Source organism: Malurus melanocephalus, unplaced genomic scaffold, assembly GCF_030028575.1.
Source record: "Malurus melanocephalus ecotype Western Australia unplaced genomic scaffold, MMel_1.1 scaffold_513, whole genome shotgun sequence".
Lineage (NCBI taxonomy): Eukaryota > Metazoa > Chordata > Aves > Passeriformes > Maluridae > Malurus > Malurus melanocephalus.
Genome location: NW_026623745.1, coordinates 249,917 through 272,588, shown reverse-complemented (window position 1 = coordinate 272,588; position 22,672 = coordinate 249,917). Strand labels below are relative to the sequence as shown.

The following is a 22,672-nucleotide window of genomic DNA, read 5'->3' as shown; positions in this document are numbered from 1 at the left end:
GATAAAGTGTTTCCTTTTCAATTGATTTAGTCGTGTTGATTCCTCCATCTGTATTCAAAAATTTATTTGAGCATGTTGTGGWTTATTTGGATTAAACATTGTTGGGTTTTTTCATCCTTTTATTTTTTATCACCAATTCCCAGGAATTCTCTTGCAATAGTTTTCAGCTGTTGCCAGTCTCTGTGGAAACTTTATGCCACCAGCTACAATGAACCTATCGATTAAACTTGTTTTCATGCCTTTGTAGCAGAAGGAGCGTGAATAACCAGATGACTTTTTGACTGTCCAAGAGACTTGAATTATTTTATTAATTTCATTTTGAAACCTTCAGTGATGATGTGTGACCATGTCTTGTCTTAGTCTGAGGATCCTCCTATTAGGATCTCCTGTGAAAAAGTCTTGACTGGTTTTCTGTCAAATGAATCATCATTAAAGCCTCACTGTTTTCCTTAGTTTTTGTATTATGTATGCCCTGATTTTTCTATTTATTTTGTGCTCTAGCCTTAGAATTTGCCTTTTAAACTTTCTTGAAAGTTCTGGTTTTAGCATCACTGCTTTCTTTCAGTGTCTGTTTTCTACATATGCCCCCCCCTCCCCCTTGAATTTTTCTTTTCCTTCTTCTAATGGTTAGGTTCCTCTGTGTCTTCTAAAGTTCCTGCTAATTTTCCTTCAAGGTTTCTTGTGGGCTTTTCCTTTTTTTTTTTTCTTCTTAATCTTATAAAAATGTCGTAGTGAGGTGCTGTTCATTGAGATCTTCAAGAGGTGCTTTTGATTTTTTTCCACTAAATCCCATTCCAATTCAAGAAACTACATWATTTCTTAGAAAACTAGGAATCACAGATAGAATTATTCCAAAAKCTGTGAAAGAAAAGGATGACATTGAATGATAATCCTATCTCATATTATCCCAAAGAAAGATCTAAAAACTCTAGTCTTATTATGAATTCATTCTTTTTGTTCAAAACAGTACAATGTTAATATCCTGTCTTTTGGTTTTGTTTGAAGCAGAGGGCTGCAGAGCTCCCTGTGAGGCTGTTGGTTTATTGTATTTGTTTTCAGCTGTAGAATAGAAATTCTCTTATAAATATGTAGCAGGATCTTCCTTCTCATATCCTTCTGGGAAACTTTCTAATACTTATTCTAATATGCTTCTTTCTTTCTTTTCTGTTTTTACCTTTAACTTTTTCTTTTTGATTCCTTGCAGTGTATCTGCAAACTAAAAATAGATTTATTTCAAGATCACGGACATTCTCCCTCTTACCTCTAAAGTGTTTTTGATCTAGTAAACCTTCAGTATTGCAAATTACATCTCAAATATTATCTGTGCTTCCTCTTGGCTGTGCCTGGTTTTCCTTCTCATCTTCTCTCTGCATATTCYCTTTCCTATCAGTTTGCCTACCTTTCTTTGATGCCAACAGACTTCTTGCATCTCTGAGCAAAGTTCTTCTGAGGAAATAGTTTAGATCAGTCTTGTGGTGTAGTCTCTAGAGACTGATGGTGGCTTTCCTGTCAGCAGGGCTTCAGGAGGAGGTGTGGAGTTAACATGCTCAGGAGCTGGGTTTGATGAGAGGCTTTAAAACAGTGCAATGTACAAAGCAGAACATATCCCAAATTAGTGCTGTCCCTATGTCTGTACTGACTGGTACATTTCCAGTCCTTACCTAAGGATTTTTTTTTCAACAGCCTTTATTAATCTATATTTAAGATAGCAAAGATATTGTTCGGGACTTAAATTCTGTGCRGTTTTGAGCTTAGCTAAGGGTATGAAATTGTCTCCATTGCTATCAAGGGCTAAAGGCTTCTGTCTTAAAAGCAGTATTCTAGCTTCATGTTCAAGAGTTAAGTAGCAGGAATATCTTATGCTATTTAAAAAAAATATAACTTCTAGAAGGTATTTTATCTCTATAACTGCAGAGGAATGTAAGTTAATAATTAATGTAAAAGCCCACATTAATTGTAGAAAATATGATGGTGAAATATAAGCTACTTCACTGATGTGGAATTGTGCGGTATCTTCTGACTATTTGTAGAAAAATCCATTTGATCCTTTTGACTTGAATGAGCTACTTCAGGAATTGCCAAGAAAACAAAAAGAAGTGCTATGGCAGAGGCTGACACAGCTACTGACAGCGACCTTGCTGGAGAATCCTGTGGAAACATGGCACAGGACTGGAGATGATAGAAGTGGTGATGACATGGAAGTTGATACAGTTCCAGAAATGGTAAGAATCTTGTAAAATTAAAATATGATGAGTTTTCATCATTTTTGGGAAATAAAATGGAATATTTCCATAATATATGAAAACATGCCAAGTTTATAAAATAAGATCAGTTCCAAATATCATCTTCCTGCCCATTTTTTTAAATTGCTTAGTTTATACTTGGGTTAAGCTGAGCTTATGATTGATCTATACTATAAGAGACGAGATCTACYGATCATGTTAATTATGAAAAATGGGACTTAGTTTTCTCAGTAGAGTTCAATGGGCTTTTTGTATATCTTATTTCAATAAACAAATGTTAATATYTGTTTAAATATCTGGCATATAGGATAAGAAATTCACTACCTGATTGGTGATGTTATTTTATTGAATGAAGATCATGAAACCTATATTTGAATACCCCTTCCACAAATTTAAAATATATAGAATTTTTCTGACTCAGACCTTTATATACTGCTTTCTGTGCTGCAGTCTATGTAGTCTTGAGAATATTGGGGGAAAAGGTAGTCACTTAATTTTGGAGGAAAAAAAAGCAAAGCAGTGGGGAAATCATTAGAGAGACCTAGAGGCTTGTAGAAAAATCAGTTATCTGTTCAGAGTAGAGTAGATTCACGTACTTGGTTTTTGAAAGTCACCATATGTATACATTTCTGAGTTGCACAAGGCCCTCCTAGCTAGGGGCTTTTCAGCTCTGGAATGAATGTGTGTTTAAGAGGGTTTGTTGCAGGTGAGGATTTTAGTGCAGAAGTGGATGCACCAGTACAGTCATAGTTATCTACTAGCTGAAGCTGAAAACCCTTTTCAGACTTCTTGAAAAGCTGTCCTTTAAAAATCTATTCTTTTGCTTTTTATTTTATAGGTTTTGGGTGGCATTATACTCATTCTTCAAAATGGAAGCTTAATAACAATTCAGCTTTGCTYTCTGTTGCTAAGGATTATTTCCTGCTGGAATTATCTGCTGAGTCCAAAACAAACTGTAAAAGTGTTTCCTCAACGTTGTTTTCTTTCAGAAACAAACTGTAGCAGTGATCCATGGAGTGGCAGCTGTTGTTACTGCTTCCATACCTGCAGTGGATGAAAATGTAAACTACAAAGCTCTTGTAGAATGCGTTTTTATGCTAAATCGTGAGTACTTCTCTGTACAGAATGCAGTGTTTTACAGAGGCTGTTTCTTTGATCTGACTGAAATCCAGCTGGCTTATGAAACAGAATTCAGAGGAGAAAAGTTGGTACTGATTTGAGTTCGTATTTATGAGACAGAATTAAGGGAGTATTTATTAAAAAGCAGCTACACAATTGAAGTTGGAATGTAAATAGTTTTTTTCCCAGCTGTTCACCCAGTGGATGATAACTTTGATTATCCTGTGATTTATATTACTTTTAAGGGAAACTCAATATTCCATTGTTACTGATCCAAAAGCTTGGGCAAAATGTTAAAGTTGCTTAAATACTGAAGTGAGCATAAGCCATGAAGCTGTGTAAATGTGGCAAGAGCTAGCTGACACTGTCAGGTGGACTTAGTGTATTAAAACACTACTGTTTKACAGGAATGACTTGGTTCATTGAAGTAAATAATTATTTTATTATTCTTGTAGGTATTCTTCCTGCATTACCTGCATCTGAAAAGATCCTMCAGGATGCTATCCAGCGTGTCTGTCAGATGTGGTGGGAGAAGGGACTGGAAGGGAAGGAGCAGCTGGGGAAGACTCTGTTTGTCATTCTGCTGAGAAAAAGCCTGAATAAAGCTGCTACGGTATGCTGAGGCTATGCTGACTTTCAGGTCACTACTGAATATTTCCAGAAAGATAATCCCTCCAATAAAACTCTTTTATTCTTAGCCTTCTCTAGAMCAAAATTTAAAGATTTTTTGCATCAGTTTCACAAGTGAACTAGATTTTTTTTTTGCATTCCTTTTCATCTTTTAACTCCTTTTTCTAGTCCAGTGACCAAGCTTTTTAATATCAATTAACTCTTTTTGTCAACTCAGATATTAACTACTATCTTTAGCTACGCATAGAGACAACTTTTGTGGGAAGCTTAATCTTCTCTTCCTCTTTATCTTTTTACTAATAATTTTTCTTACTTTTCTATTGGTCTGACATTCTTTTTTCAAATGTGAGAGTTGCTTGATGTATTGTGATACATCTGTTGGGTTAGTACAAAAGATGTGTATCTTTATTTCTTCCCTTTTTTCCCTGTTAACTGYGTATTGTGTGAAGTTTAAAAAGAGGAATGATACAGTTTTAACATATTTTGGTTTGGAATGGCAACTTTTTTCTGTACTTGAGCTGGCTTTATTTCTTGGAAGTCCAGAATTGCTGCAGTTAGACATATTTTTTCCCAATAATGTGATGAAATTAATGTTCATAATTTCRCAATCTAAAAATCTGTCTGTAACAATGCATTTTGCATTTCAAATCAATTATTTAAAATCCCTTAAATGCCTCTTTSCATTAAAGCCATGCCTGTTCCACTATAATGTGGGGTTCTTCTTTCCTGTCAGGGTGCAGATACAGTTCGAGTATGGAATCTACATCAGACATTGCTTTGTTTTGATTATGATTCAGAGGAAACTAATGAAGTCAAAGACTTGTTGCTTCAGTGTTTTATGAGTGTAAAACACATTAAGAAAGAAGAGGTAAGCCAGCTTTTATCTTACTGTGATTTTGTGCTAGTGAGCTTTGGTCGCTTTTAATAGTTTTGCAGTGTATCTTTTTTTACAGGACAGTAGGTAGCAACACGAGACAAATCATYTCTGACTCCAAGCTATAAATGGTCGATACTCTGTTTCCTTTGGAAAGACTTGTTTCTATTCCAGACTAAAGTGTGAAAGTGCATGTCTAAATCTTCAGTCCAGTTCTTGTATCCTGAGGCAGTAAGAATCAAGTGCTTTGCTTCCAGTGCATTTCCCTTGATCCTTAAAATCTTTCCCTGGTGTTACTCTTTTCTTTTATAGCAGGTTTTCTTTTATTGAAGACAAGTAATTGTAGCAAAATAATTTTCTTCCTAAATGACTTTATTTAGAAGAGTGCATTGGCATATTCTGTTTGAAAAGTAGCATAAAAAGAACCCAACTTTACAGAAAAATGAGAATTCTTTTATTTGATTATGTATGTTTCTCAGAGAACAGTTGCTATTTTGTAGTTTTTAGATTTTGCCTGTACACTAGGATAGTGGTRTCCAAGCCTTTTTTCTGGTTAGGTGACCAGACCACCTGACTTTGTCTCTGAAGTTCTAACTCCTCTCTGCATGTTTAAAATAGATATATTCCCTTTCCTATGGAATATGTGAACTTCTGTCATAAAACAAGCTCCGAGATTGCTGCACGGTAGGGCCAGTATGAGGATTTTGGAGAGGCAGTATGGTATTTTTAGAATGGAAATAACAAAGGAATTAGGGGAAATGTTTGATAGAGCAGGGTTTAGATAGGTGCCACGAAGTTGGTAGTATTTTTGTTACTTACATGTATTTTAAGCTATTTTAGTTTACACTAAAATTTGCATGTACTACGGCAATGTGAGAGTTGGAAATGGAAAGAGAAAATGTGGGTGGAAAGAGGAAAGACAGGTAAGACTTTATTGACAGAGTTTGCAATTAGTTTTGTGTCCTTGGTATATTTCATTTTAGGTAATTTTTTTGTCCTCTGGAAAAAGTGTGTACTTGTGTGTGTTCTTAGTCACAGTACTTAAAATGGACTAGCTGTATTTGATTCTAAATTTTTTTTTTCTTCTGTTATATTTGAAATTTTAATGTTTCATATTCTTAAATAATTGGTAATTATTTATGTAAAATACAATTGCTGTTATACTTCGGAAGAAAATTCTTGTAGTTATTTTCTTCTACTTTTATTAAATGTGTTAATTACTACACAGGTTTCCTAAATGAAATTTTTACTTTGAATCTTCGAGTGAAACACAGTCTTCAGTATAAAAGTCGTGGGTTTGTTACATTTGGTTTTTTTTTTTTTTTTTTTTAATATGGGGGGGGGAAAAAGCAGTGCTAATCAGACTTGATAATGAAGATTTTTTTTCCTGACAGATCGAAACTCATCACCTTTGCTCCACCAGAATGTGCAGATTTGGCTGTGCTTCCCACATTTACTTCTTTGCCCAAGATTTTCCTCTTTGCTCTTCTGGTGATTTGTGATTTGTACATTTTGTTACATTTGCATTTTCATAGGCTTATCTCTCTCTAGGTAGATATAGAGAGTGCCTTACTGCACTCTCTGCTTGTCATGGGATCATTTAAATCCTTAATTGTGGGTTCTTTCTTGCTGGAAGGATTGACTGGAAAAAGCAGCTCCCACGTGTTGCCTAAGGGCTCAGCCTTSGCCAGTGGTGGGTCTGCTTTGGAGTCTGCTGGYATCGGCTCTATCAGACACTGGAAAAGCTTCTGGCAGCATCTCACAGAAACCACCTCTCATGGCCTCCACTACCAAAACCTTGCTATGCCAGCCCAGTACACAAGTCACTTTTATATCCTTGAGGATAACAGTTCAAAATAAAAGGAGAGCCATAACCCATTCTGGAAAGATCTCAGGGTTGGAGTCAAATTAAGTGTCTGCTATGAATTTAGACATCTATTCAGGAACATAATTAGTACCTGGGAAGGATTTGATTGCTTGAGTGAATAACCTGTGTTACATGAAATGACCTAAGTTGCCTCAGACATSCATGTGTGGCTGGCACATTAAAACACTGTCATTGATCTCTGCCTTCTGGAAAACTATCTGAGCATGTAAAATTGCTGTGTTTAGGGTGTGCCTTACTGACCCTAGTCAACAGAGCCAACAGAACCAATTCAGCTCCATAAAACAGTAACTAAACAGTTGATCACATGAATTCAGGCAAGTAATATTTTAGAGACTTAAACATCCAAATCCACGAAATTGTGAGCAGAAATCAAATTTCAGTATATGAAATTCCAGTACATATCCAGAATGGTAACTAACTTGAGACTCTCTGCAGACATGAGATTCAAAGTGTTCAAAGTGTTTTCCTGTTGCTATGAAGCTATTGCACCTCTGTTGCAAGTCCTTTTCTTTGGGATTTGCRTGCTGTGGCAGTTGAGTTGCAGTGATAAMCCACCTCATGTGTTCTCTAGTTTCCCTGCCTGGCTCCTACAGTATCTCTACTGGACCATTTTCTTGCATCTTTTATTGCTTCTAAAATGCTTGCAGTAATACCAAATATCAACATGATGTGTGAATTGTTTTGAGATGACAGTGAGCTTCTCTATATCAGGCCTAATACTCCCTTTAGTTCCTGCAGACTTGTCCTGCAGTTCCTAAGGAAATAATTCCTAWTTTTTTTATTAGAGTACATATCCCTGAGTATAGCACCATAGCAGCTTAAGCTGATATAACTCCAGGCTGCAATGATCCTGAGTTGCCATGGGCTGGCATTCCTTTTCCTTTCCACAGTATGAATGTTCAAGCAGCAATATCATGGGTTGATTGAAGGAGGTAGCTGTTTTTCCCTAGTAGGATTATTTTTCAGACAGATTAACTGTCTGGAATGGTTCATCATATGCAAGGCGGAAGGGAAGGGTCAGGCATGCAGTATATCAGTTCTGAATCAGATTACACTGCTAGAGRATTGCACATTTATACCTCATTGCAAGATCAGGGAATTCAGTGTTTCTRCCTTCCCAGGCTGTGCTATTCAACACAGTAATATTTCTCAGAGGCTTATTATCAGGCTGCATTAGTGGAGTGATCCTCTGAATTTATCTCTGTGATTTATGAGAACATAYTTGTTCAGATGGGGCTTCCAGGCAAACAGATGCAGAGCATGCAAACATGCTACTGTGGTTTAGAGGTAGGTCTGTGGTACTCTTTCCTTGCTAACGTTCTGTGTGTGTGTGGARCAAACTCAGGTGCATTGTGTCCACAAGCACAGCARCACCAGGCACCCAACACTGATAACTGCATTAATCTCAACAATGACAATTTCACAGTCTTATTCACCTATCACCAGTTTACCTCTTGTGATAATGAAAATGTTAATACCCATAATCATTTCAGATCCATTMATCACAAGCAGCAGATTAAGTTAAAGGAACTTATATTTTTCAGGAGCGGGTTCAATCTTTTCAAACCTAAGGTTAAAAAAAATTTGTTGAAAGCTATTTTGTGTTAACTTATCATATGTCTTGCTGCTGGGTTGTAGAAGATGAGATGAGTTTGAGTTTGTCCTCATTCTTGCCTTTTTGAGGAAAGAGCTGTGGGTCAAGACTCCCTTGACCTTTTGTTTTATCAGGGTTGATGACATGTGACATGCCTGGTGGGACTCCTCTATATTTATGTTAGGCCACCAAAGTTGGGGATGGAGGCAACTCTGTTGACAACAGAAAAGATTCCATCAGACCTGTAGACAAGAATCTTGACATTGTATTTAGCCTTTAGGTCTTGATTTTTATGATCTTCTGAATTACTTCATGCAAAGGGAATTCAGCTGTCAATTGCAGAGGGCAGCTTCCGGTTATGTTCTTCYGTCTACATCCCCTACTCAGTGAGATTCCAACTCCAAGTGTGATTGGCATTCATTCTTGTCTGTTTTATCTTAGGTGTGAGCACAACTCTTGATCACAAACTCTCAATGGAAGTGCCTCTGAATATCTGCAAATTGTTCAGTGACCCTTTTGCGCTTCTTGCCAATGTACTCTTCACTGTTGCATTTCCCTTATTCATTTTTCTAATTTATTTTTGGCTAGAAAGCTGACAGATACAAAGGATCCTTACAACTGGCTGACTCACACTTATGTACAATCAAACATTTTTAAGTTTCAGAAGCTGACTGCTTTCACTTCATCTGTAAGATAACTCAGAGTTAGGCTGCCTGTACAGATACTGTATAAGGCCCCAAATCCTTGGGCAGATCTTGCTGATTCTGGAAGAGCAATGGCTTATTTCCTTCATCCAGAGCTTTCYACTGCCTTTTCTTGCAAAATTCTATCGCTCATCAGATTTGTCATCATTGTTCYTGACTTGCTAAAATGATAGAAAACTAATTTGGGAGAAATAGTGTTTCTGTTTTCATGAATGAAAGAAGCTCTGCAAGGTTTRTAATATTACCTTACATGTGGCAAGAGGAAAGGAATTGTCCTTGCTGATCAGAACATGTAATTTCCACAGTGGCCCGGCTGTTCTCTGTGGCTTTGTTAAAGAATGTTTATATGCTRGTAGAGTTGGTGGTGTTTTATTTATACCTTCAGCGTCATTCCAGTGTCATGCTGGAATGATATTGCAATAGACAGAGCTCAGTGATCCAGCCTTGATGAGGGTGCTGAGTTGCACAATCTGTTATCATTATGGAATGCTGCTTGAGGTCACACCAAAACAAAATGGACATTRAAAGAGTGGAGGCAGAGATGTGATCCACACGTTCATTTGTTCTGTATGTTTTCTATTGTAAAAATAAAAGTAATGCTTGAAATCTGTTTACTTATTAAGAATCTTAATMATTGTTTCCATTTCACCTGTGCTTTTTAAAATTAAAGATCCAATTTCCTTTGTATTTACTGATTTTTGAGGTAGCTCTTAAATTRGGTATTCTGAGATTTGACTTCTCTTATGTTTTTATCTCTTTTTCCCTCCCCACAGGGAAGAAGATTCCTGAGTTTTTTGTTCAGCTGGAATGTAAACTTCATTAAAATGATACATGGAACTGTTAAAAACCAATTACAGTTCTTTCCAAGGTATGCATCCCAGTTAGAGTACATAATTAGTAAGYGTTTGTCTAAAATCTTGTCTGTCTCACTCTCTAAAAATACCTAGTGTATTGAAAAGAAAAATCAGGATCCAGAAACCCTCAAATCTTCTGAATATTACTGCTATATTGTTTCAGCAACTTCATTTAATGGGAGYTCTGACATGCCTGAGTGTACAATTATAGGAGTAGTAAATGTTTATTTGATTTTAACTAAAGCAAATGACTTGGATAGAAATTGGACTGTGTTATTGGACYGTGTTATTTACGGTGCTTGTGTGAGTATTGAAGGTCCAATTCTTTTGTAGGATGTTGCTATTTTTTTCCTATGAGCAACCTCTAATTTGATTTGGTAAGATTCTGTATAAGGCATTCTAATAAGAAGTGACTTGCAGGATCARTCATAGCTGGAGAACTTGGCTGATGGATGAAAAAMATGGATTTTTTTTCTTGAATTTTTCAGTGAAATATTGCAGAAGTAATTCACTCTATTWAAATCAGAGGCTTTCTAATGCTTTCAGTTAGAATAATGCATACCTGTTGTCRTGGTTTGAACTTGACCGAAAGCCAAAAGCACTGCACCCACAACRTTCTCCTGAGAGGCAGSARGGAGAGCAAAAGCCCAATTAACACRAAAATTTATGGCTTTCAGATAGCATAACATAATTGAGAGGAAGATACATATATGCTCCAAAAAATGGTCAGACAGGCTGAAAAACTTCAGTTGCAAAATAGATTTATTACTAAAWACTACTAAGAATACTACCGCACCGGGGAGGGGAACAAAGATAGGGAAAAATTTACAAGGAGAAGAAAAATAAAAAAAGGACATTTTAAGACACCTGTTATCCTTTCCGGGGACCCATCTCTTTCTCAGGTCGTCCCTCTCTACCCCCCATGTCTTCCCGCACACACAGGSGACAGGAATGAAAGTCTAACATAGATCAAACTACTCATTACAGTTATCATCCAGCATCATAGGAGAAGCGTTCTTACAGCTCCAAGCTGTGGAAGTTCTTTCCCAAGAAACAGTCAGTGTATAACTGCTGATGGCAAGGGATTCTTTTCTTTATCTCGTAGGAGAAAGGAAAGAATGTTCTTCAAGGCCAAACTGCGTTGTTTCGGCGGCGTAAGACCACTATCACAAATCTCCTGGCAGAACACAATTTCTTCTTAGCATCAACTTGCTTCAGATGTTGTGGGGGGGGGCCAAGCCACTTCCCCCTTTTTTTGGCTTCTAATCAGTCCTCAAAGGCCAGGGATTTTTTTCCTCAGAGCAAGGTCGCTCTCCTTTTCTATACAGGTCTCTCATTGATAAAATAGTCCTTTCGAGAACAGCTTGTTTTCTCCATGTCCAAGCACCACAGCAACAGCACAGCAACCCATCCGATCTTCTCCTTACTGTGATCTTGGGTCTCCATTTTTCTTCTTACATCTCCTCACCCTCCTGCTCTGTTTTTCCCCRGTGCATGATACTACAACTAAATACTAACAACCTAAAACTACATGGCATTCGCCCCTATCTTGTTTTGAATTCTTCTTAAGTACAAGACAATATGTAATCACAGAGGTGTAACTATCCTGTGCAATTGGCCCAGGCCTGATGGGCAGCCTGTCCATCAACCTCAGAGCCATAATTGGCTCTAAAACACAGGGGGTAGGGCTCCTTTTGCTGGAGAAGGAGAAAGCTTCTAGAACTTCCTCACAGGAGCCATCTTTGTGGTTTCTTGGTCCCATCCCCCCACCACCAAAAATCGGGCCACGTAAAACCATGATACCTGTACATCCTCATAAAGAATTTAAGAATTTGTTGTGACATAAAYGATAAAACATCTCTGTGAATGTTTTGACTTGCCCACCTTAAGGGGTATTTCAAGTATCATGTAATAGCTTGAGTTTTAATTAAGAGTTAGCTTTGTAGTTATGGGTGTAGACTTGAAAAGGAGAATTTCTTCTAAAAATCATGATGCACAAAATTAAGAACAATATTGGTACGTAACAAATTTCATGTTTCACCTTTATGAATTGTACACAGATATGAGTTAGTATGCTTGCCTCAAAGTGTTTCCCGTATGTTAATACAGATCCTCGATGGAACACATTTCAGAAGTTTACTTCAGGGCGTGGAAGAAGGTTTCAGGAGAATTTATAGAGGTAACACTGTGCTTGAAATTTCATTTGGATMATTTTGAATTTCAAAGTGGGAAAGATACACAACTTTTCAGCCTCAGAGATGTTCCTTAAATAAGCCTTAAAGAATTATTTCCCTAAGTAAAGGGCCTCTTCAGCATTGTCAAGGAATAACAGTATGTCATGCTTTGAATGTTTTCCCACTGAGATCAAGTTGGCTGTAGTTAAACACCTTGAATTCTGCTGCTGAAAYATTGGTTCACACAACTATGCCTATACGCAATGTTGTTTATAAATACACCAGTCATCTGAATTATTGAAGCTTTTATTCATTATGTGCAAGTCTGTACAGTTGATAGCTCAAGTATTTATCTAGTTTTTGTGGATTTCCGCACAGATGATCAAAGGCATAATTATAGCATCAAAACAATGTYAGAGCAAAATTTCAGATGCGAAAAATTTATTTACCCTGCTTTTAGCCTCTGACAATTGGATTAAGTATATATTATGAAATTTTGAAAATCAGTTGAGGCAGACTGAGGGAGGCCCCCAGCATGAAAAAGATTTGGACTAAGCAGAAGCCAAGTAAGAAATAATACCAGATACTATTTTCRGTTGCTTGTTTTAGGGGAAAATGTAGTTGCTGCACAGCTACAATACTTTTTATTGTTTTGTTGTGTTAACAGGAACATGTCTGTGTTTTTACTGTAGGTGCTTGAAAGTGACTGCATTCAGGATTTCATGTATCATGGCATTCATCTTCCCAGAAGTTCTTCTGTTCATTCAAAAGTTAGAGAGGTAAGTTCCTTGAAAACATGATATGAACTAGTAGCATCAAAATGAGATCAGTTGCTATGAAGTCGAAAATTTCCATTTTATACTAAAATGCTATGCCAGGTCTGAGTGGAAGGGAAATACTTTTAACAGCCTGTATGGTACARTGTTTGGGATGTGCTGATGGTACACCAGTGTTCTGGCTGCTACTGAGCAGTGCTTGTGTGGTCTCAAGATTTTCTCCTGCCCACGTTTTTCCTAGGGAATAGGCTGAGCATGAGCAAGAAGTTGGGAGGGTCATAGTTGAGACAGGTGACCCAAACTGACCAGAAGGATATTACATGCCATATAATCATAATTTCCTCAGCAAACTGAGGGAAAGCAGATTCTGGGGAGGTGTAGCTATTGCTTGGAGACTGGCTGAGTATTGGTCTGCTTGTGGCAGGTAGTGAAAACTTGTTTGGGGTTTTTTTGGTCCTCTTTGCTTCATTTATTGAACTGTCTTTGTCTTGACCCATAACTTGCTTTTTTCTTCCAATTCTTTTCCCCCTTCCCACTGGGCAGGGAGTGTGAATAGCTGTGGGTACTTAGCTGGTTACCAGGGCCAACCCACCACAAATACTTAAAAAATAGCATATTCTGAGAAACAATGTTAGAACAAATTTTATGAGGAACCTGCTTATAGTTTTGCACTAGATTTTTCTTTGCTACTCGAAAGTAGAAATAGAAGGGGGTTTTCCAGAGTACCAGAAATAGTTTTTGCTGTCTGTTGTCTAAGTTTTCTTTACCTGCAGAATTGACCTTTCCATAGATGATCATGGGGACAAAAAGTCATAACCTTCTTGAGGCAGATTTATTAGATGGGTCTGAAATTAAACTTGGCTTTTTTCTTTTGATTATATGTAGGCAGTTTATATATGTTTATAGTGGCAAGCCTTCATTCTAGTTGTCTGTCTGTGGTTTTTAGTCACGAACARAACATTTGAAGCAGAATGAGAAATGTGCAAAGCTTTTTAAGACATTTGTATTTGCTTAATGCCCCTTCCYCTCCCATGCTTTCTCTCAAATACACAAACTCTGGAATGTATAATGTGTGCTATATATAGCTTAACATACCAGTATACAGTACTATATTGGTTGGTTTGTTTGTTTTGGTTTGGGTTTTTTGGGGTTKTTTTTTAGGGGATTTGTTCTGTTTTCTGATAGCTGTAGGATTCCCTTGTCCCGTGAGTCCTGATTGATGGAATAGGCTTKTGACAGAGCATTTCTAGATGTTTTCTAGACTCAGAGGCTTATTATCTTGAAAGAGGACAGTGAATAAATATGTCTTTGGGCTGCAAATGGAATGAGTCTTGGAATTGGAACTGACCACTAGAGGGTCAGCTTCTTTTCAAATTTTGTGTAATCTTGTATTCTGTTTTCCAAGATCTTTAGGGAATTATCAGTGCTTTATTGATCAAGGCCAGAAATGTTCAGAGGCTGATCTTGTCTCCCTTTYTGATTAATTACCAACCTTAGAACACAGCTCAAACTGACCAGTGTTTCAAGTGGAGGAATTCTTCTTATCAAGTTACATGATGTCCTTTCTCATATTCTGCTCTGGTCTTCCACTTTCTCTTTCTTTTCTGCATAATTCAGATKCAAAAAATAACAAAATTTTTAGCTAATTGAGCAGAGTTTCAAGTCCAAAGAGTGCTGATACTTGCTTTTCATCAGTGCATAAAAAATGTGTTACATTTGTAGATTTGTATTTGGATAACTTCATTTACCAAATAAAGTTCCTTTTTTTCTTAGCAGAGAAAAGGTTTATTTATCTGGAGTTGATAACTTCATGGTATCAAAGTATTTCTGCCAGTTACTTTAAAAATAGTTTTTTACTATTAGTAACAAAAAATGAGTTATTGCTGTGAAATTCTCTAGCCATGTCCTTTTCTTAGTTGTAGATCTTTATATAAACTTATTGACCTTATAAAATTATAAAATATTTTATTTATTAGACCTATTTAATCTTACTATTTTTGAGACTTTCTAATAAAATATAAAATTAATATCTTTAGTTGTATAATTTCCATAGTATGAAAACTCTGATCTTACATAATTATGAAATGACACAACCCCCTACCACTTCCTGAATGTAGAAAATACTGTTAAAATGGCTTTTGGGCCTGGTTTATTTGTTTCTTTCTTAGATACTGTGTTATTTTCATAAACAAAGTAAAGTTCGTCAAGGAGTTGAAGAAATGCTCTATAGATTGTATCGGCCTATCCTCTGGAGAGCACTGAAGGTAATTATCCTATTCAGAAAATACAACTGTCTTTCTCCAGCTATTAAATTTTGGGTCCATTCCACATCTTCTGCTTTTATCATTTGCTTTTAAAATGAAATGACTACAAAAATCAAAATTATTTCAAAATGTTCAATATCATAGATGTTGCTGAGTAGCTTTGCAAGTTGGTATTAGGCATAGTATGCACAATAATATTCTATTTTGTTAATACAATTTATGTGTATAATTCAGTTTTGTTTACAGGTACCTAGAATGCTTTCTGGGATTGCCATTGGTATTCTCATCTTCCCAATTTGGAAATCTTTAGGGAATTATCAATGTTTTATTGATCAAAGCCGGAAATGTTCAGAGGATGGTTTAGTCTCCCCTTCTGATTAATTACTGGCTTTAGAATACAACTCGATGAATTTGTTAGAGTTTTTATTTTAGAAAAACTTCTATTCTAGTTGGATTGTATGTACAGACATTCATAGTATGGATGTGCACTTGGAATGAAATTTCTTACTTTTGATTCTTTTATGGGAAGCGTGTGTATATTTTCCTGTGGATTCCATGCACGGACTAAAGGGGACCTACTGCAGTTTGCTCAGTTACACTCTGTGATTAAGATGAGCCAAGCTTCCTTATTTAGTAACAGCTTTTATTTTGTCTGAGGTTATGAAATCCCTGTTCATGAGAACATACACATGCAGCCAAATTAAGTGCTGGTAAACATTTACAGTTTCATTTACTGATTGGTCATACAGCATCTTCTTTAGCCATGAGAGAAGTATTTGAAATTCCCGAAGCTGAAAGTATTTAATATTAACTTAAAGAGTTGTTTAAAATGGATTTTATGAGTTATAGGAAGGGGTTGAGAGCTGGTTGGTTTCAATAGAACCCTGTGATAGAGGGGAAGATGAACAGTCATTGCTAGCCCATTATCTTGTTTGGCCTTACATAAGGGCTGGGTCCCATCCCTTTATAATTAATATAAACAAGGAACCTTCTGGGTGAAACATGTASTCCTAGTGCAAGAGAATAATAGCTGCAAAGCATGGCTTCCTTTAATTTCCACATTTCTGTCTCTAAAAAGAATAAGTGTTTTAACTGATTGTTGATAGGTTAGCAAAATAGTGTTTCATTCTTGAGGGAGTTGCCTTCAGTGGAGGTTGTAGTCGCTTTCCAAAGGCCAGGACTCAAATGTAAGACTAGAGTACTTTGGAAGAAGATTCTGTCAAAGCTTGTGGAATCTGCATACATTTATTTGGGGAAATGTAACAGAATTTGTTGGAAAAAAGGTTAATGATTGGCATTTTTAACTGTTGCTGTGACTCAGAATCACCTGTAGTTTAAGACACAGAACTAAGAAGGGAAGCATGTAACTGTCCTTGTTGTTAAGGATTCTACTCCAAAGCTCAAAATGTCAGTTTAATTTTAGATAACCAGCTTGATGCTCCTATTTTAGCCAAATCCCTAATTTAATATAACGAAGACCAAACCATGTTCTAGAACACTGGTTATGAAACAGAAAGGACATACAAGGCCTGTTTACTCCTCCTTCTTGAAAAAAGCAAAAATACTTCCATTATAAGAATACAGTGAACACCAGAACTGCTCCCATTGAAATTTGATTTAATCTCTGAAATCTTTTAACCCAGAATGCACATTTTTAATGCACAGTTCTCAGTTTCTTCTTAAATTGCTTGTTTTGCAAATACTTAAATTGCACAAGCTTCAGTTGGGGCTTTCGCCAACACATTTTATAAGCCTTTATGCAACTTTTATAATATAAGTCCATATGTAACTTGTTCATCTTTTCATGTCCTTATTATGAAAAATAAGTGTCATACAAACATAAAAAAGATGTGCGGTGATTAGTTGTTAGTATAAGAAGCTCTATGGATATAAAAATATGGATATTTAGTGTGAGGTAAGTAGTGATTAAGCTATTTCTTATCAAGCTGAAAAAGTCAAGAACCACTCCTTCAGGAATTCAAGCTGTTGAAGGAAGTGACTCCTCTAAAGTGRTGTGTTTGGTTGTCTTTTTAATTTTTTTTAACATCCCACACACTTAAACTAACATGTCCTGAGGAAACGCTTTTAAATAATTTGAAGTGAATTTCTGAACCTGTAAGAGCAGATAAAATTTAAAAGAAAGCTATGAAAATTAACTGAAGAAAAAATTAAAATAYTGTTTAAAAAGGTTCTGAAAGTTCTTCAGAATAGTACAAGCATCAAGGTAAAGAAATATTAGTAATTTAAATAACTGCAAGCTGTGGCATGGAAAAGTCAGTGTGGATTAAAACAGGATATGAATTTAAAGTCTTAGGTTCTACCTCTGTGAAGACATTGTATGAGTCTGAATATGCAAATACATTTGGGATAAATTCCAGTTAATTAAAGACAGGAATTTGAACTGTGGGTACTCAGTTCAGAATTAAAAGTGAGCTTAATGGAATTCAGTGTAATGCACTTAAAAGTTTATGGAAATTAACTTTCTGGAATGGCCGTGGTAGACAAGGTCTAGRTTATTGCACGAAAACACATTTGAATTAATTTTCATAGGCAGTGTTAGTGCAGAAGAGCCATTTCACTCTGAATTCACATATTATCTTGTTAAGTGTTAATTCTTAAATGTAGACAAGCTCAAAGTTAAAGGATTTTCTACACCTTTATAGGGCAGAATTAAGAATYACGATCTTTTCACCTTTAAACTGTTTGCATAATCCATGAAAAATAACAGACAGCACAAGCCCCTAACTAAAAATCATGTCTGTGCTTTATTTGCTTTTTAAGTATTCAATTCAGAAATGCTATTAATTTTGTTGACTTGAAGAATTTGGAATGTTATAGTTCTACTCCACCATATCAGGACTGGTCAAGAGGAGAAATCCAAAACAGATTATAAATGAAATAATAGTTGCCCTGTGTTTTCCTGGTTTYCTTTGTCATTGGTTTAAGTCTAAATATTACATATTTATTGCCATGTTTCTTTTCCCTGTCTTTGATCTCAATGTGCTTTATGACAGGTGAAGAAGAAAATTAGATTATTAGAATAGTCAAGGGGTTCCCTGAACTGTCTTGTGTCTTGCTGCTGAAGTTTTGCTTGTTATAAGCAAATTTGTTTGCTTGTATTTGAAAATTTGCATAAGCTTATTTGTTATAAGCCCATTTTGCTTGTTATATTGAAATATACGTATGTATATTTCTTTTCATTAACTTGGACCCAAAATCTGGACAAAATTCTCCCTACTTTCCAAGAGAAGTCAGCAAAGGCTGTTAATCTCTGTGCTGCTTTGATAAATAAAATGCAGTTTGATGGCTACATTTCAGCTTTCTACCTGAGATGCCTTGACTTTCATCATTGTTTCATTGCTTGCTCTCTTTTCTGTCCTTCAAGAGTCCACAGGGTCAATTGTCTTTCACTGAATGAGTGTCTAAATATCCACTTTTTTTGTTGGTTTTTTTTTTTTTTCCATTTGGGGCTCTACAGCAAAATACATAGTGGAGTACACTGAAAAGTGTTGAGTATGGTAAAATGTTGTGAGGCTTCCCACAGATTTTTGATGAGCTGCCTAGAGCTCAGGACATGGTTTATTACTTATTATTACTTATGTCAGAGATGCAGAACTGAGTATGTTTAAGTTCTTCTCCARGCTTTCTGGTACTTAGTTACTAAATGCTATTTTCTTGAAGAAATAGGCTTGAGCTTTTCAATCACCTGTCTCTTGACAGGCAAGTTARTTAATTCCATCTGATTGAATTCAARATTCTTCTGTCCTGAAGAGGAGCTTTAAGGCCACCAAGAGAAATCTCAATTGCTTTTAATTTATTCAGCATTACAGAAAGCAGAAGGGTTCTGACTGATTCTTCAGGGCCACTGAAGTTGATATCTTTGAAAGCTGATTGTAACAATAACTCAGGTTTAACTGAATGRGCAGAAATGTAAGGTAAAACATTAAATTTCATATTTAACTGTAAGTTCTTCCATCCATTTACAAATTTATCTTTTCCATCTACTTAATTAAAAACACTAATTTGCTAAAAATGTATAGAGAACAGTATTTGACAGGATATGCCTTTGGATATTAAGTTTGTCATGATGGAAAAAAATTTTCCCTCCATTGTTACAGGCCAGAAATTCAGAAGTTCGAGCAAATGCAGCATATCTGTTTGTTGATGCTTTTCCTGTTCGTCATCCCAGTTTAAATGCTGAAGAGATGGACAAYGAAATTCAGAAACAGTTTGAAGAACTTTTTGTAAGTTTTAATGAAATTAAAATGTTAAAAGTGAAACTTCTATCTAAACTAATTAAAAAAATAATTTGCTGATGCAATTAAAATTTATGGAACTTCTGGACAGTATTTGTAAGGAAATAGATTTCTTGGTTCAGAAAATACAAAAATAAACTAATATTTTAAATTTTTATAGTATGTTTTCTATAGATGCTACTGCAGTGCTACACCACTTTGAAAAAGGAAATATTCTGGTTTGTTATTCATGAATCTATGAATGAGAGATGCCTTTGAAAGATTAAACACATGAGTAATGGATCTTGATCCTTACATTACCCAGGATTGAGGAGAAGAGCTTCATAGTTACTATGGAAGTTTTCAATGGACTTTCAGTACTGTATTACTAAATATTTCTGAAATTAACTATAATGGAGATAACCCAAAAATCTCCTTAAGAGTCCAGATAAGTGAGGWTGGGCATAATATTTTCATTAAGAAAATGTTTGGGTAGTTGTGTGTGAATGTCAGGTAACTGAATGAATTTCAAAGATTTTATGTTGTTCCATAGGAACCGTGATCAGTGTAGACTCATATAAATAGAAGTCTGAAGATTTTTAATTAAGTCACAAATGTAAGACTTAGTTCACAAAAAAAAAAAAAATCAAAAGTCCAATTTAAATAAGTTGGSCAATAGTTATCTTAATTTTGCTTCTGATTTAAATGTCTTAGTTTTTTTTACAGTAAAATTCCTTGAGGGACTATTAATATTCAGTTCTTTTATTKTATGACAATTTGCACAATGATTAAAAGGTAATGGACTGCTTTTTGTTTGTGATAAGTTCATATCAAACAGCAGAGTCACAATAATCCAATAATCCAGTATTATTCTTCTGTTTGTTTTAGAGTCTCTTAGATGATCCTCATCCAGTTGTCCGCTCTACAGGAATACTTGGAGTTACTCAGATAGCATCCAAATACTGGGAGATGATTCCTCCAACAATTCTTGCTGATCTTTTAAAAAAGATAACTGGAGAGCTGGCATGTGATATAACATCTGCTGATGTTCGATGCTCTGTTTTTAAAGTAAATGTTTTTTCTAAATTTAAAATCATGATTGTAATTTTTATATTTTACTCTATATACAGGTTTCTAGTATAGGCCACTTTAAGTTGAGAAAATTAGTTGTTCTACAAATTATCTTAGGCAGTAGGATTCCTAATATATGGAGGTTTTGCACTTTTCATAAAAGCCACATGACTGGAATACACATATGCCTTTTCAAAAAATAACTGACTGACTTTGACTTTCAACCATTTTGCATTTCCAGTCATGCACACAGTGTTTGGAGCTGATAATTTAGTTATTTTAGCTGTTAGAAATGGTGTTTAGACTGTAGGCAGGTTCCAGGATGTTCCTATGTCACTGGCTTTAACACATTCCAAGACATACGCAGTTAGGATTTTGTACCCCACTTTGTGTGTCTAAGATTTGGATGGATATAATTCCACTCTGTCTGGTGGTGCCTCCTCCCATGCATTGCTCACTATGTTAGAATTAGTTCTGCTTCTTTCTGACATGTGAGAAAAAAACAATAGCTTGGACAGAAAAATGAACTCCCTAAGCAACATTTTCACTTGAAGATTTTGTGTCTGCGTCAGCCTTAAATTGAAGCTATCATCCTGATAATCCTCAGTTGCTCCACTGCTGCTGTATGGAGGTGCTATACTGGATAAACAGAAAGTGCTGATTTTAAAATGAATTGGAAAAAAATATATGCATTTTAAATTTGAAATCAGCATATTTTACAGAGCTGGTATTGTACAATGTGCACTCAGATAGAAGGCAAGACCATGGTCTTAGGATCGATCTGAAGTTGATTCAGCTGAAATGAGTTCACTGAACACAATTTACTGTAAATTTGAAATTAGGCAATTTCAAAAGGCAATTTTTACTAAAGAATATTACAGGAAAAACAACCATGCACAGTGTCTGTCCCTGCTTTATTTAACCTGAGAAGTGTCATGGTCCTCTTCAACGATTTTTAGCTACATGTTTTTCAACTCKCCTCATTCTGGATATGTTTGGAATATTTTAGTGCCTACCAATAATTTTGGACAACAAACTAAGTCACCCACTACTGGAACAGCTCCTGCCTGCAACCAAAGACAGTCTCCATGACAATTCAGAGAAAGTGCGAGTGGCTTTTGTGGATATGCTGCTGAAAGTGAAGGCTACCAAGGCTGCTAAGGTGGGAAAAGTGATGCTTGATAAGTAGCAAGGAGAAAAAATCAAGGCATTTATTTAAAAAACAAAAAGAAACACATTTTGAGACTACCAGAGTATTCCTAAAAGGAAAGAAACACATGCTTTGCTGGAGTAATACTCTTAATATTTGTGATATCCCAAGTGCTCTGTGGGCCCTTGTTCTCTCTAGTGGCTGTGGTGGCGAGAGCAGGGGGTTACAGCCACAATCCCTGCAGCTGCCCAGCTCAGGGCAGGATTCTCTTACCTTTTAAATCCTTAACACCTTTGCCCAAGAGCTTTTTTTGCTTTGATTATCTTTTATTTGTGATGTCTGTATTTTGTGGGCACATTCTTTGAGATTTTGTTGTCTTTTTATAGTGATTTTGAATGCATTTTGTGTTCTGTTGTGGGCTGTTATTTAGGGTGATGCTGTAACCACAGACATTATAGCATCTTTGAGCTCTTACTCCATTCTCTACTGTTAATAGTTTCTTAATTTCAATTTTATGTTTTAATTTACCCATGGTTTTGCCTCTTGCTAAGCCTAATAAAGACATAAAGCTATTAGAAAGCACCCAGAAGAGTGCTGTGAGGATATTGTAAGGTCTAAGAGGKGAAGCCATACAAGGAGTGGCTGAGGTCACTTGGTTTGTGAATTATTYTGATTTTGTTGCCATTAAGAACAGAGAAAAAAGATAATTTTCAATGATGGGTATTTTTGTCAGGAAGTAAAGATCAGGTTTACATAAAGAAAAACAAATCYTAGTAAGTGTTAGATGCTTTTCAGCAACTTCCTATTGATTTTAAAACTGTAATATGTATCTGTGGTAAGTCCTGGGATCAATTTAAACTTAMTACAAGGACTTCCTTTTTATGCCAATTCTAATAGGAATGTCCATGGTTTGAATTCCCAGGGTGATTAGCTGCTGCAAATATTTATACTCAAGAATAAAATAATATTTTTCAATGCTAAGAAATCTTTCTTTTYGTTTTTTATTTTGTTATAATCTGCAATCGTACAGCATAATTAATTCAGAATCATCTCACAGAAATTACAAATGTAGTGTTACTGCTGGCATAACAGCTGT

General features: G+C 35.8%; 1 protein-coding gene across 2 annotated transcripts in view; it reads left to right on the top strand.

Annotated features, from left to right (window-relative positions):
* NCAPG2 (non-SMC condensin II complex subunit G2) overlaps positions 1-22,672 on the top strand; it is a 48,730-nt gene that overhangs the window by 1,179 nt on the left and 24,879 nt on the right. Inside the window, exons 2-12 of one of the 2 annotated variants that reach the window (XM_057381517.1) lie at positions 2,031-2,222; positions 3,233-3,347; positions 3,818-3,975; positions 4,726-4,860; positions 9,826-9,920; positions 12,016-12,085; positions 12,773-12,859; positions 15,025-15,120; positions 19,239-19,364; positions 20,244-20,423; positions 21,436-21,588. In XM_057381517.1, coding sequence (XP_057237500.1) covers positions 2,031-2,222; positions 3,233-3,347; positions 3,818-3,975; positions 4,726-4,860; positions 9,826-9,920; positions 12,016-12,085; positions 12,773-12,859; positions 15,025-15,120; positions 19,239-19,364; positions 20,244-20,423; positions 21,436-21,588 — 1,407 coding nt within the window. The remainder of the gene's footprint in view (positions 1-2,030; positions 2,223-3,232; positions 3,348-3,817; positions 3,976-4,725; positions 4,861-9,825; positions 9,921-12,015; positions 12,086-12,772; positions 12,860-15,024; positions 15,121-19,238; positions 19,365-20,243; positions 20,424-21,435; positions 21,589-22,672) is intronic. The other variant, XM_057381518.1, reaches the window with a different exon arrangement.